The 15616-nt window shown below is 37.0% G+C and overlaps 2 protein-coding genes across 7 annotated transcripts in view; one reads left to right on the top strand and one right to left on the bottom strand.

Moving 5' to 3' along the window:
- Nucleotides 1–12870, bottom strand: part of GTF2A1L (general transcription factor IIA subunit 1 like) — a 42584-nt gene extending 29714 nt beyond the window's left edge. For 2 of the 3 annotated variants that reach the window (XM_011281028.3, XM_045054192.1), the window contains exons 1-4: nucleotides 12729–12870; nucleotides 10328–10429; nucleotides 9812–9935; nucleotides 1690–1745 (exon numbers count right to left, since the gene is read on the bottom strand). In XM_011281028.3, the coding sequence (XP_011279330.1) occupies nucleotides 1690–1745; nucleotides 9812–9935; nucleotides 10328–10429; nucleotides 12729–12749 (303 nt within the window). In that variant the 5' untranslated portion in view covers nucleotides 12750–12870. Of the gene's footprint in view, nucleotides 1–1689; nucleotides 1746–9527; nucleotides 9587–9811; nucleotides 9936–10327; nucleotides 10430–12728 lie in introns of those variants that run through there. The other variant, XM_045054193.1, reaches the window with a different exon arrangement.
- Nucleotides 1–15616, top strand: part of LHCGR (luteinizing hormone/choriogonadotropin receptor) — a 119999-nt gene that overhangs the window by 92675 nt on the left and 11708 nt on the right. The window contains exon 11 of one of the 4 annotated variants that reach the window (XM_045054187.1): nucleotides 4605–5152. The exons of 2 other annotated variants lie outside the window; for them this stretch is intronic. In XM_045054187.1, coding sequence (XP_044910122.1) covers nucleotides 4605–4689 — 85 coding nt within the window. In that variant the 3' untranslated portion in view covers nucleotides 4690–5152. Of the gene's footprint in view, nucleotides 1–1459; nucleotides 2280–4604; nucleotides 5153–15616 lie in introns of those variants that run through there. One more of the 4 variants, XM_045054191.1, reaches the window with a different exon arrangement.

Raw genomic sequence — 15616 nt, 5'->3', positions numbered from 1 at the left:
AGACCACTGCTTACATGAGTGTGTGTGTGCCATCCTTTTGGAGGGCAATTTTGCAATACATAACAAAATTAAAACACGCATAATCTTTGACCCAAAAATTCCACTTCTAGGAATATACCCTGATTACCTGATTGTCATGCAAATTCACAAAAACAGATCTACAAGTATAATCAATGGAATGTTATACTAGAAAAAAACGAAATAATTTAAATGTCCATTAACAAAAGCTTAATGAAACTGTGATATATCCACTATGGTTAATCAATATTTAACTGGCAGTGAATAAAGATCCATCTATATTACTAAAAAAAAAAAAAAATTACAGGGGCACCTGGGTGGCTCAGTGGGTTGAGCCTCTGACTTAGGATCAGGTCATGATTTCACTGCTAGTGGGTTCAAGCCCTGCATCAGGCTCTGTGCTGACAGCTTGCAGCTTGGAGTCTGCTTCAGATTCTGTCCCTATTTCTCTGCCTCTCCCCTGCTCATGCTCTCTCGCTCTCTCTCTTCTTGAATATAAACATTTTTTTAAAAATTACAGAAACAGTACAGAGATTAAGCCTACTTTTACCCTGAAAATTAATTTAACTTTCATCAAAGAAGATTAGATGTTCTATACCAGGTAGATCCTAAATGGATGATCTTGATGTTTTATTTTCTGATTTTTTTTTTTTTACCCAAGTTGAGCCACATAATAATTCTTTTTATTTGAGTGGAATATTTTGGTCATTTTTTACCTTTCTGTTGTAGAGGTTTAGAGTATAAGATTTGGGGCAGAAAATTAAATTACAACCTGTATGTAGAAAATTGAGTAGCTAGAGGGATATACATTAAACAGTTAAAACAGTTGTCTTTGGGGTACAATACTGCAGGGCTCTTTTACTTTTTACTTTATAAATCTGTTTTTACTGTTTACAGTATATTGTTTCTTTAATCAGGAGAAAAAGTAGTTCCAAAAATTTCAAAGGCAGAGATATTTTTCATTGGTCTCTTATCAAAAGCAGCACCATTCTTCCCAAAAATCCTAGTAAGGGCTATGGCTTTGTTTTTAATGAAGAAATGGCAATTAATGGCCCACCAAACCTTTTGCCTCAGAAAGTGGGCTGAAAGAAAATGAAAAATAGTAGATTATATACCATCAGAACCATGGAAGAGAAAAAGTGCTATTTTTCTCTACCTGAAAACTACTCAATTTTCTAGATACAAGTTGTAATTTAATTTTCTGCCCCAAATCTTGGGGGGGGGGGGATCCTATACTCTAAACCTCTACAACAGAAAGGTAAAAAATGACCAAAATATTCCACTCAAATAAAAAGAATTATTATGTGGCTCAACTTGGGTAAAAAAAAAATCAGAAAATAAAACATCAAGATCATCCATTTAGGATCTACCTGGTATAGAACATTAATGGTGTGTTAAAACTCCATAGAATTTAACTTCAGAAATTTCCTAACCTTGGCAGATGCTAACAACTACTCTGGAAGACAGGAAGAGTTGATAAAGAAAACGTCAATTCTGGAACTACAGAGTTTTTGCAACATCCATGTTACAGAAGTCCTGTCTCCCCATCCCTTACTACACCCTTTCTCATTCACCTGAGGGAATATGAATTATATCCATGCCCAGCATTCTGCTACCATTCGCTAAAAATGAAGCATACATTTAAAAATATATCCTTAATAAGCTACATACCAGTTCTGCTGTAGTAAAACTGGCAAGAGGTCTACCAGCAGGAATAACTAATGATGCTGCATGGAAAAAAATAAATAAACATTATACATCCATTACAATTTACCAATTTAATAAAATTGCTAAGTCTAGCTTATTTTTAAAAATGTTTTCCATCACTAACATGTTTGACCATGGTGAATCCAAACTTCCTAATTCCAAGGGAGGTAAAAGAATTATATTTAATTTAATTATATTTTTCTCCAACAGCTTCAGATAAAGACTTTATAACTAACCTATTTTAAGTACCAAAAGAAAATATCTCATTGTAATCAAGTATACCGTAGTATAGAACCCCATAAGAAAATACTTAGGTTGTTTTTATTAAGTCAGTATAACTCTAAATCTCTATAACTTTTCATTGGGAAGGAAAAGTACTATTCATTCAAGTAGCACATTTCCAAAGACTACACTATTGAGCAAAATTGTGTACCCCAACATAAACCATTACAAATTTTACAGATTCAGAAGAATTTCCAGAGGTGCCTAAGTGGCTCAGTCAGTTAAGCAGCTGACTCTCGATTTCAGCTCAGGTCATGATCTCACGGTTCATGAGATGGAGCCCTGCGATGGGCTCTATGCTGACAGTGTGGAGCCTGCTGAGGATTCTTTCTCTCTCCCTCTCTCTCTGCCCCTCCCCCACTCATGTATGCACTCATGCTTACTCGCTCACTCTTTCTCTCAAAATAAATAAACAGGGGCACCTGGGTGGCTCAGTCGGTTAAGCATCCGACTTCGGCTCAGGTCATGATCTCACGGTCTGTGAGTTCGAGCCCCGAGTCAGGCTCTGTGCTGACAGCTCAGAGCCTGGAGCCTGCTTCAGATTCTGTGTCTCCCTCTCTCTCTGACCCTCCCCCATTCATGCTCTGTCTCTCTGTGTCTCAAAATAAATAAACGTTAAAAAAATAAATAATAAAAAAAATAAATAAACAGAAAAAAAAAAAAGGATTTCCAATTCATTCATTTCATCAAAAGCGATTTATAATTCTTTGGCCAAATAAAGCCAGCACAGCTACACAGTTTTAAGAAAAATGATTAAGAACATGTTTCCAGAAGTCTTTGCATGAAACAAGTATGGCTACTAAGAAAATTACAAGAGGACAAATTCTTAGGAGAACACCAACCTAACCTGCATTAAAGTTGCCATGTCATATATCTTTTCTTTATTATCTACCAATTTTCTTGGCTATCCCTTTACTTATAATCCAGCTAAAAGGCTGGCCTAATGATTGTGAATGTAAGCATTAAAAAAGTAAGTGTAAAGAACAAATAGTAACTCCAACAGAAAGACCTCGATTGACCAAAGTAACCTTAAACTTTGCCTCAAGGCTCATTTTAGCTGAACGTGACTCTTAGAATACCACTCTGCCTTTTCTTTAATAAAAATAACAACACCTTAGCATGTTTATGCAGCACATATGTATTAACTGTAATGTTTATTAGGTTCTTTTTTCACACACCACATTAAATTGTCCCAAAGATCTGCTTCTGACACTAGAACGGCTCCATAATAAACAAAGGAGTTCAGAAGAGCAAATATTTTTTAAACTAACCATCCTTCCCACATTGAGACAACAGAAGTGAAGCTACAGAGATTGATGATTAATGAAGTAGAAAATTATTTTTATCCTCCGTTCATCTATGGCTTTGCTTATTAACAGGCATTCTTTTAGAAAGGCTAAATTAGAAAGAAGTGGTGGGGCAGGAACACAATGGTATTAGTCTTAATTAGCTGAAGTAAGCGAAGCTTAAGCTGGTACAGCTGAAGCCACAGCCTTAGAGGAAACAAATATCTGTTAATACACTGTCTGAAGCAATTAAATGAATTTCTTGAGGAAAAATAGCAACAATCCCCCTCTTTTAAATACCTTGCAATAAATCCTAAAGGATACTTTTCTATACTTACATAAATCAAACAGAGCCAAAAGAGAGTTTTAAGAGTTTCTTTATAGCTTTCAGAATAAAAGCATTGAACAGTTTTATAGAGAAGTTCCTATAAAACTTCTCTATACTGCTCCTACTTAATTTTGATACTAAATGCACCATTTACATACTTGCACAAGTTATATATACTATTATATGTGCCTGAAACATGCTTTTTAAAATACTCAAGATGTTTTCAATAACCAATTAAGTTTTAAGTGAATATGTGTTCTTAATTAAAACTAAATGTCAGAATTTTGGCCTTCATGTATATATTCTAGAGACATTAGATTTCCCAAACAATAGGCTTTACAACATAGAAATAATTCAATCCCACAAATGTAATTTAAGAAATTCTATAAAAAGATAATATTACATAACATTACTAGTGTATTTTTTCCTATACACTAAGAAGTTTTTGATACTTTAAGGCAGTTAGTAATTTCATAATTCTTGGTCCTGCTTTGAACCATTCCTAATCTTAATATCCAAGTCACATGACTCAGGAAGTGAAAAGACTGGTCTATCTTCTTCTTTGTCACTACTCATTACCATATGCATGTCTCCTGATAACCAAACTGAATATTCTAACGCAAATTACATCAAGAACCAACAGCACTGCTGAAATTTTCACCAGATTTAAGTTCAGGAACAACTGGAAATATAGTTTGTACCTGAAGTTTGGGAGTTTTGATGCTCAAAGATGAAAGCCATGACAAACTTCTCAAAATTCCTATTTTTCCTTTTCTTGCTCCCCCAAATGACTAATGAGTTTCAGCAAAAAGACTGTGTAACATGAATACCAAATAGCACAAACTGATTTGAACTGCCCTAGAAATAGGGCATAGACCAAGTGACTCCATGTTCCAGTTTACCCAGGATAGTCCTAGTACATACCTATTATTCTGAGGTTATTATTAATGGAATCCCATTTCTCTCTCAAAAATGGATTACAGGCAAAGACTCAGAATAGCCAATATGACATTCAAAGAGGAAAACAAAGTTGGAGGACTGATAATACCCCACTTCATGACTTACTAGAGAGCTGCAACAATCAAGACAGTGTTGGCACTGGAAAAAGAACAAATAGATCAATGGAACAGAACAGAGAGCCAAGAAACTGATCCACCTAAATATGGTCAACTGGTCTTTAACAAAGGAGCCAAGGCAATACAGTAGCAAAAAGATAATCTCTTCAACAAATGGTGCTGTAACAAGTGGCTATCCAATGCAAAAAAATTGAAACTAGACACAGACTTTATACCCCTCACAAAAATTAACTGAAAATAGATCAGACATAAATGTAAAATGCAAAACTACAAAATTCCTACAAGATGGAAGAAAATTTAGATGACCACATGGCAAAGACTTTTTAGATGCAACATTGAAGGCACAATCCATGAAAGAAATAACTGATAAGCAGGGCTTCATTAAAATTTAAAACTCTGTGACGCCTGGGTGGCTCAGTCAGTCAAGCGGCCAACTCTTGATTGCTTTCAGCTCAGGTCATGATCTCACAGTTCATGAGTTGGGAGCCCAGCGCTGGGCTCCATGCTGACAGTGTGGAGTCTGCTTGGGATTCATATTCTCTGTCTCTCTCAAAATAAATAAATACGCTTAAAAAAAATTTTTAAGCTCCTTTGCAAAAGACAACGTCAGGATAATCTGAAAAGCCAAAGGTTGGAAAAAATGCAAAATACTTATCTGATAATGGGCTGTTATCCAAAATACACAAAGAACTCTTAAAACTCAACTACAACAACCAAATTAAAAAATGGGCCAAAGACCTAAACAGACACTTCACCAAAGAATATACAAATGGCAAATAAGAAGGTGCTCCATATCATATGACATCAAGGAAATGCAAATTAGAACAGTGAGATACCACTACATCCCTATTAGCATGGACAACGTCAAGAACATTGATAACACCGGACGTTGGCAGGAATCTAGATCAATAATAACTCTCACTACTGCTGGTGGGAATGTAAAATGGTACAGTCACTTTGGAAGACAATTTGGTGGTTGCTTATAAAACTAAGCATACAACCTAGCAATCACTCTCTTGGGGAGTTGAAAACTTATTACATCCACACAGAAACCTCCACACAGATGCTTACAGCAGCTTTATTCCTAACTGCCAAAACTTGGCAGCAAGCAACCAAGATGTGCTTCAGTAGGTGAACAATTAAACAGTGACATATCCAGACAATGGAATATTATCCAGTGCTGAAAAGAAATGAGCTATCAAGCTTGAAAAGACGTGAGGGAATCCTAAAGTCATATTACTAAGTGAAATAAGCCAATCTGGAAAGGCTACATACTACATGATTCCAACCATAGGACATTCTGAAAAAGGCAAAACTATGGAAATAGTAAAAATATCAATGGTTGCCCTGAGCCGGTGTGGCAGGAAAGGATGAACAGGGGGAGCACAGATTTCCCGGAAAATGAAAATACTCTGTGTGATACTATAATGACGGATACAGGTCATTATAAATTTGCATAAACACATAAGACATGAAAAACCAAGAGTGATAATATAAACTATGGACTCTGGGTGTTTATGATGTGTCAGTGTGGGTTCATCAATTGTAACAAATGTGCCACTCTGGTGGGGGAATGTTGATAACTGAAGAGACTATGCATGAATGGGGCTAAAAGGGGTAGGAGAAATCTCTATCCCTTCTCCTAAATTTGTCGCCAATGTAAAGTTCTGAAAAAAATTATGTCTTTTTTAAAAAGTGGATTTTAAACTATATATAATCACCCTAAAAATAGAACAGCAGTTCACAAATTAGACTGTGCAAACCCTTGGGGGTCCATGAGACCCTTTTACGGTGTCCACAAAGTCAAAATTATTTGTATAATACCAAAACAATAAAAATTTCATTTTTATTCATTTCTCACTAAATTTTGTTTTTTGTTGCCACTTGCACTTACAGAGCAAAGCACTGATGAGTAAAAGTGAAGGCACATTAGCATGAATTAAGGCAGCAGCACCAAACCTGACCTGGCCACTGTATTTATTCTCCACTGCTATTCACTCACAGTAAAAAAGACAAAAATAATAACAATAAAACTGTTCAACTAAAGAAGTTCCTTAATGCAACCATAAGCAATTATTTTTATGAAATTTCAACACCCAAGTATACATCCCTTTAATATTCTGTGGGATGAAAGGGGAAGAACACATAAAGCATGTCTGCAGCATCCACCAGTACACGGAAGTACACGGAAAAGCACTGGTGCTTTTATTTAAGCTGGGAGCTGTAATCTAGCCTTTGTGTTAAACACTGTTTTGCTTGAAAGAATAACTGACACAAACTACAGTTATTCAGACATGGATATCTGGCAGACATTTTTTGAAAATGAACTAAGTGTGTCCATCGCCTTGACGAAACGGACAGTATTTGACAATGATAAAATTCAAAGTTTCATCCCCAAATCTCAATTCTGAAAACCTTACAGCCACCACAGTGAGCTTGATAGCTTCCCAATATTTAAACACTTTTCTGATGAAATGTGGAAATATTAATATGATTTTTTTACCTTGCATAAGGAACAATATTTCAAATGCGTAACTCAGTGAACCAATTTTTTCCAAATAACTAATGTATGTTACAAAATTACACACAGGTTCAAGAGCCATTCAAAGTGTAAGACACACCAATGAACTTTAACATTACAAAAAAGTCTTTTGGTCAAGTTTCAGATTCCACCCTGCAGCTAAGTTCTCAGAAACCACCACTTGTGGAGTTTTAGTGTACTATCAAGTTATCTGAAAATGCTATTAAAATACTCCTCTTTTTCCAATTATACATCTGTGGGAAGCTAGGTTTTCTTCATATACTTTAGCCAAAACCATATATCACAACAGATTTAATTCAGATATAGATATGAGATATTAAAGACATTTGCAGAAAAGTAAAGTAACACCACTCCTGTCATTAAACATTTTTTATTCTGGAAAATGCTTACTGCTAACAAATATATGTTATGTTAACATATGATCAATTTTTTTATTATAAACCAACATTTTTTAAAAATTTCTCAGCTTTATTTTTTTAAGTAGGCTCCATACTGAACTTACGACCCTGAGATCAAGACCTGAGCTGAGATCAAGAGTCAGACACAACCAAGTGAGCCACTCAGGTACCCCTAAATTTCTCAGCTTTAATTTCTGATATGGTAAACATATATTTACAACTTCCGTTAAAAAAAAAAAAAAGTTCTTTGAGGCCCTCAATTTTAGAAGTACAAAGGGGTCCTGAGACCCAAAAAAAAGTTGATAATTGGAGATACTGGAAATTATTAAGCAAATGGATAATACAGTCAAAGAAAATATGACAGGGCAAAAAGCTCTAAAGATGGAACAAAGGCAAATGACTTACTCCATTGTAGATTTAATTTGAACTTGTTATCAAGAGACAAAAAGGTTGCAGAAGTAAGTTAGTTTAGGTTATTTTAATCGGGCCTTTAAAAGCACACAATGAGAAGGTATAATTAAGAAGTACTTCAATTTTACAAGGCTATTTACTTCAAGAATTTTATTGTAGGAAACCTAGAAATGAAGGGGGATAAAAACAAGGCCTGTAATGCATTTTTAAAGGATCCATGTACTTCCTCCTAAACCTTTTCATTACAAAATGTTGTAGAAGAGAATAAAAACTGTCTTGTTTAAATGTAATTATTTCTATTATTCTAACTCTCAAGACAGAATAAGAATCAAGTGCTGAGTGAAAGCCAGACAGACATATTAGTTGCAAGACTATTTTGTGATTTAAATCACTGGTAATATTACCATCTTGCGGCAAAATCAAGTATTGCAATTTTGAATGACAAAGAACCTGTAAAGTGTTAACTGCTTTTGATAAAAGACAGTCAAGTCTTTTACTCCTCCACGCTGGCCACTCTCCAAGTCGCTCCTGGGTAAAAAATCTTTAAAGTTCTTCAGTAAAGAATAAAGAATGTTATTTCAATAAAGAAATAAAAGGGATGACCTAATAAAATAGTTAAGTTAAAAACAGAAGCATAACCAAAACCTAGTAACTGATGTAAAATGTTTCAGTGCTTCAACTTGGTAATTAAAACTGCCATGGTTAATTCTTATAAAGCAAAGTTATACTTTATAAGCATAGCATTAGCTAAAATCTGTTTGGTAATGCAATATTATTAACTTACTTTTTAAGTTATAATTGCTGCCACACTTAAATTCTCTTGTTTTGTCATAAAGAAGGTACTAGCCTCCCTACTATTTTCTCTTCACCTTGGTCCATTTGATTTTGTTTGGAATTTTCCCAAGGATGCAATGAACAACCTAGTTATTACTGACAATCTAATCCAAAATCTACCCTTGCTTCTTGCAGACACTGATCTATTTAATTTCAGCTAAACACAGTAAAACCCATGTCTGTGTGTGTCTGCATGCAGACATATACATATACACACATTAGGATAGCATAAAAATTGTAAGAATCAGAAAAGAATAAAGGATAGAAAGATATCACAGCATTGTTTATCTTTTCTTAGCTACTTTTTTCCAGTTTAAATGGATATATATATAATATGGAAAATTATTTCCCTTAAAAGCAGAGGTTTAGATGAAGTCCAAGAATAAAGACAAAGTGCGCAAGATGCATTTCTAGCCATTATATAATATCCAAAACAGCGAGATAGTCTGAATAACCTCTATATTCTTCTTAACTCTCCATTTTGCTTCCAAAACAATAGCAGATTTATAATTTATACAAGCAAGAGAGAAAGAATTCACAACCATGGAACAACCCATCTTTCCCTCTGCTTTTTCAGCAATGGTGGCTGGGTTGTTCCGTGACTCAACCCAATCACATTCTCTGAAATAACCAATGGATACTCACAATAGCCCATCAACTATGTAACTTGTTCCTCCAAAGTAACACTTGGTCACCTCTGCAGACTTTAACATTAAAAAAAAAAAAAAAAAAAAAAAAAACTAGTTTGAATAACCTAATTTTTGTTGCCAATAATTACATGCAGTGACGATTTATTGTTTATTTAATAGTAATGATTTTGAGGTCCAAGCCCTCTCACCTTAAGAAAATTACCCTAATTCAAAACCACCACCAAATGAGAATTTGTTCTGAAAAATCCAAACAGTACTAATTTACTAGCTGTATCCAACCTGTTGATGACTGTAACGTTTGGTGCAAGCTGTTTGGCAACTGAAGGGTGAACATAGGTGAATGTGTACTATTTCTGAAGAAGTCTTCTGTTGCTTTAGACTGCAAAACCTTTGTTTCCCAGAGCTGCAGAGACAAAAATGTTTGCTTTTTAAAAATAAAACATTAAGGTATTTTTTTCTTTTTAATTTTTTAAAAAATTGTTAGCTCAAAAAAAAAAATTGTTAGCTCAGGGGCGCATGGGTGGCTCCGACTTCAGCTCAGGTCATGATCTCACAGTCTGTGAGTTCGAGCCCTACATCGGGCTGGCTGCTGTCAGCACAGAGCCCACTTCAGATCCTCTGTCCCCCTTCTCTTTGCCTCTCCCTTTCTTGTACTCTTAAAAATAAACATTTAAAAACACAAAATGTCAGCTGATGGCAATTAAGGGGTTAAACAATTAAGGGGTTAAAACTATAATTTATCAGTTTCTTAAGATGAAAAAACAACAAAAAAGGAAACTTGTATTGTCTACAAACCTGCTTCAAGACTTTTAAAACTTGCTCCTCTATACCTTCTTCAGCAAATAGATCCCGCACTCCTTCAATTACATCTTCAATTACAGATCTATAGAGTTTAGGCTAAATAAAAGCAATTGTTAAAGTTTTAAACTCCCAAGTTTGAATGTATTCAGCCTTAAAAAGACATGCAGTGTACATTTTCTTATGGTTTAAAGAAAAACCACCATAAGGATATTGACTGGTGCAATCTACTCCCAATATAGCCTCAGCTGTCCATAAATTGTCAGCTTCTGACCCTTAGCCTCATTCTATCTACGAGGCTGACTTACAGGACTACAATCAAATATGAGATAATAATCTTATCAAGAGGTTAGGTTACAGTTGGGTTACTTGATTTTTCTGTCAGAATTTAACCCCCACTCCGCCTTTTAAAAAGGGAAGTTAATTTAAAGCAGATGGAAATCAACCTTCTGTCTTCAATTTACTTTTTTCTCAGAGGCCAAAGTAGCTTTTTTTAAAGTTCACTAGATTACTTCCACAAATGTAAATTGCAAGTCATAAGATTGAAATGAGCAAGCACTTGGGGCACCTGGGTGGCTCAGTCAGTTAAGCGTTCAACTTCGGCTCAGGGCATGATCTCACGGTTCGTGGGTTCGAGCCCCGCATCCGGCTCTGTGCTGACCGCTCAGAGCCTGGAGCCTGCTTCGAAATCTGTGTCCCTCTCTCTCGCTCTCTGCCCTCCCCCACTGGCTCTCTGTCTCTCTCTCAAAAATAAACTTAAAAAAAAACTAAAATAACAAAAATAAAAGATTGAAATGAGCACTTAAAATAGAGTAACCAAAGCCTATCCCACTTCCAAAATATATGTAGTCCAAAAAAATATTCTGAACCACTGCCAAGGAAAAGTGCAACTGCACCAAAATGGAGTCATAACAGAAACTAAGGAGGACATGAATGAATTATAGCCTTCCACAAGACTGTGGCGATAAAAACTCTGACATTCTAGGACTGCTCTTTCATACTACCCAGTGAATACTCTAAATACTCCTACTCACACCAAGAGTAGCTAGGTCTTTAATCCTTTTAAACATCCAGGATAAGCTTATGAATAGGCCAATCAGTAACATTTAAATAATACGTTATTCACAGGCATATCCATTAAGATTAAGTGCCCTAGATTAGTTGCTTCTTTTAAAACAGTTTACCCTGATAAAGGCATACTAAATTGATGCTTCAATGTTAGTTCCAGCTAGTGTGATCACATTTAAAGCAAGAAAAAAACTCTTGGGGGCTAAAAATTTCTTTTAAGATCCACCCTCAGAGTATAAGAGGGCATCAAAAATAACCCATTAGAACACAATTTTTCAAAAGCAAAATAGGTATTGAACATACTTTCTCTTCTGGAACTACAGTTAGACTTTATACTCTTTCCCTGCTATCTTTATTAAAACTATGTATAGTCCAGGAAATTCATCTTAACCTCTTGTCAATTTAAAAGAAAACACTCACACCTTCCTTGGGGTTCATCATCAGATAAAATGGTATACATGGTAAGCTTATATTCAAGCCTGACATATCTTAAAATAATTAACATAAAAAAATAGACACACATTGAAATAATAACATGTCTCTAAAAATGGGCCTTTTTATGCTGCATATGTATACATTGAAACCCATAAAATAACAGCAACAGAGCTGGACAAGCACACTGCCTTTCACCAAATGTGAAGTTGTTCAGGTGAACTGAAAATAAAGGTGAATCCTTGTTTTTTTACAATTCAGGTTTTTTAAAGTGACAGAGCGTTTCACAAGTGCCATTTAGCCTGTCAATTCTCATGGAGAGGTTTACGTACCTCTTAAGGGTAGGAGAACAATGTTGGTGTTTAATTCCAATTGTATACTTAAGTATTAAGATGAAGGATGGGGAAAAGGCGGGGGAGGGGGGGGTGTAGGCAAGAACTCGAAAAATATGCAGTAACACGTTAGATCACATTACTTGTTATTTCAGATAAATAATATAGCTTAGAATCAACAATGGCCATACCAAAATTAAGAACTGCAGTTAGAGCACAACTGAACTTGGGAATTTTCTAAACACAGAGGAAACTAAGAGGGTTAATCTGAGTTCCAGGTGTAACCACTTCTTCCAGATAGCCTCAGTGTGGGTGAAGAGGGAGGGAGGAGAGGCCCCGGTTCCTCTTGCGGGGGCCAGTCCCAACTTCCGGCTGAGTTACTGATCCTCATCGGCCTCCTCCAACACTGACCCTCACAGCCGGGGCCGCTAAGGGAAAGGGTTTCTGAAAATCTGTGAAAGGCCAGGAGGCAAAAAAGAGTGTGTGGAGCCGGGCCACCGTAATCCCTGGCCCCGCCCTCCCTCTACACAGAGCACAGGCCAAGGGGCCAGGCCGGTCCTCCTTACCACGGGGTTGACGCAGGCCATGATAGCGGCTCCGGTGCCTCCCCCCTCGCGCCTGCGCAGCACGCGGTACTCTGCCGAGGCCCACTCCCCGCACGCTTTGAACGGTGGCCAGTGGCTTGCACGTTGCTACGCAGGGACGCTGGGGGCGGGGCAGGGGAGGAGAGAATGTGGGCTGAGCAGGGTACACCGAATAGAGGGGAAGAGGTTGGCAGGCTTGAATGAGCCAAGAACCCAGCTAAAATGGTCCGATTAAGTGTGATCTAACCAGCTTTCGGCCATTCAGCTGACCCCTGAAGAAACTTTATTTTCTCAATCTGTAAAATAAGGGCTAAGAAAATAGGGGAGACACGATGCAGTGGTAGATTCCAGTTCACCTTCAGCTTGGAAGGGGGTTGGGCTAGGAAAGTGGGGAGACTAGTGGCATCTGCCCTCACCTTTTACCAATTTTCACCCTTCCTTCTACGCCCCACTCACAGCTGAACTCCAGTAAAAGTATAAAAGAGCTAAATAATTCTAAAATTGATTGTCAAAGTGTAGAAGAGCAACATTAGCATCATCTGGGAACCTGTTAAAAATGCAAATTATTGGGTCCCACCCTAGACCTAGTGAATCAGAAACTCTAAGGATGGGGCCCAGAATGTAACTTTAACAGGCTCTCCAGACGATTCTGATGGGTGCTGAAATGAGATTCACTGTCCCAAGACAAAGATTCTCAGCTTTGGCTGCACATTGAAATCACCTGGAGAGTTTAATAACCATTTGGCACCTGAGTCTCACCCCAGAGACTCTGATTCCACTATGCAGCTTAGGTAGAGAAGGAATGTTAAAGTCAGCACCCCACTACTACCCAGGCTCTTTTCCTTCTCAGGTAGAAATCACCATCTCTTGACCTGCAATAATTCCCTCCCTCCCCTGAAAGGCAGAGCATCTAGGAGCATACCTTGACTAGGGCTGAGGATACATCTAAGCATAGATAACGTGGAGTCTTAAGAAAGAGAGAAAGTCATCTATTGCCACTACTCTGCCTTTTAAATAGCCTTTTTAGTCTGCAGATAGGTCCTGACTTAACCAGATGGCTAAGTTATTTAATTATTAAAAATCATATCAGGTTTTAAATTGGCTGTTTATTTATTTGTATAAGTTCAGTAGAGCTATTTATGCCCTACACTCTGTATTCACTTTGCCTGGGCCAGGTACCTTATGATTTGTGAGCTTCAAGCAGCTGATTTATATGGAGCCCTTTAGAAGGCTTTCTGAAATTAAAAACTATCTGAAATTTCTTTTACAAAAAGCCAAGAATTTTAAAGAGTAATTTCTAATGATAGTATCTCTACCTGGCAATTTACTACCAGAAGTATGCAAAATGATTTATTTGTCACCCAAAATACAAAAGCTAAAAGCAGTCATTGGATAAATCCAATTAAATTATTGAAGCTGAGAAATAAGAAAGCTGAAAGATCTCTTGTTTTCCAACCTTTCATAGCCAAGTTTTAAAACCTTCTTCTTAAATGCATATGATTGGTAATCACCTAACAGCATATTGTTTTATATTACTTCCTTGTATATTTTACCCTTCTCAAGGCTATATTGTAGATCATACATATTTCTGAAATTAAATTTGAACCTTAATACCCATAAGAAGTGTCACTAAGAGTTGAATTGTTATTGCTTAGTATACTTAGTAGACTCAGGTCAGAGAGGCATTATGTATCTTTGGCAGAGAAATGTCAGCAACTTTCCATTTGCCTCTTGTGGTCTTTCTGGGTGATCACTAGTAGGTTCAGATATAATTTGTTCCCAATAATAATAGCTTTTAGAGGAGGTATACTTTAACCCATGTTCTAGGTGAATCCATGTTGTAAAATCTGCTCTGGATCTGTGGTAGCCACCATTCATGATGGCCCTAATGATCCTCACCTCCTGGCATTCACAACTTTGTGTTGTCCCTCCAACACTGTACCATGGTTTGTCTGGGTAGCAAATAGGATAAAGCAGAAATAATGTTGTATCACTTCTGAGATTAAGTTAAAAATGACTGTGGCTTCCTTCCTTGAGATTCCTTCAGATCATTCACTTTGGGAGACAGTAGCTATCATGTTGTGGGGACACTCAGCCTGTGGAGAGGTTTGTGTGGCAAAGAACTGAGAGTCCAGCCCATAGCTAACAAAGATCAGAAGCCTGTAGACAATCACATGAGTAAGCTTGGAAATTGATCCTTCCCCCTTTAGGTGGTCCAAGGTGACAGTTTGACTGCATTCCTTTGAGAGATCTTGAAACAGAACCCCCCCTCTAGGCTCTTGTGATTCCTAGTCCTGAGAAATTGTGTGAGATAATAAACACACGTCATTTTAAGCAGTTAAATGTGGGGATAATTTTTTTTTTTAATTCTAGAGAAAGAGCAGACAGCAGGGGAGAGGGGCAGAGGGAGAGTGAGAATCTTAGGCAGGCTCCATGCCCATCGGGGGTGGGGTGGGAGAGAGGGGTTGATCCCACAACCCTGTGATCACAACCTGAGCAGAAATCAAGAGTCAGATGTTCAACCAACTGAGCCATCTAGGCTCCCCTGGGGATAATTTGTTACACAGCATGAGATGCAGGGCCCATTGTCTGATTGGATTGTGACTAGTGAAGGCTTAGTTCTCCCTCATTGTAATCTCAGCACTTAAAACTTTTTTTAATACCCTCATCAATCACAAGAGCATTTGAAAAGTATGTAAAGGAATCTTTATAGACTGATATCTGGTGGTGTTGACCCCAGGTTATCATCAAGCAAGCAAACTCTTATAGTCATGTAATGATCATATTTCTTTTGTAAATTTTTCAAGCCCACTGGGGAAGTGTGTTGCATACACAAAACACTTTTGATGCTAAAATTTAAATTTCAAGAT

This window comes from Felis catus, chromosome A3 (assembly GCF_018350175.1).
Source record: "Felis catus isolate Fca126 chromosome A3, F.catus_Fca126_mat1.0, whole genome shotgun sequence".
In the NCBI taxonomy this organism is placed as follows: domain Eukaryota; kingdom Metazoa; phylum Chordata; class Mammalia; order Carnivora; family Felidae; genus Felis; species Felis catus.
The sequence above is the reverse complement of the archived record's forward strand: the minus strand, read 5'-3'. Positions and strand labels throughout refer to the sequence as shown.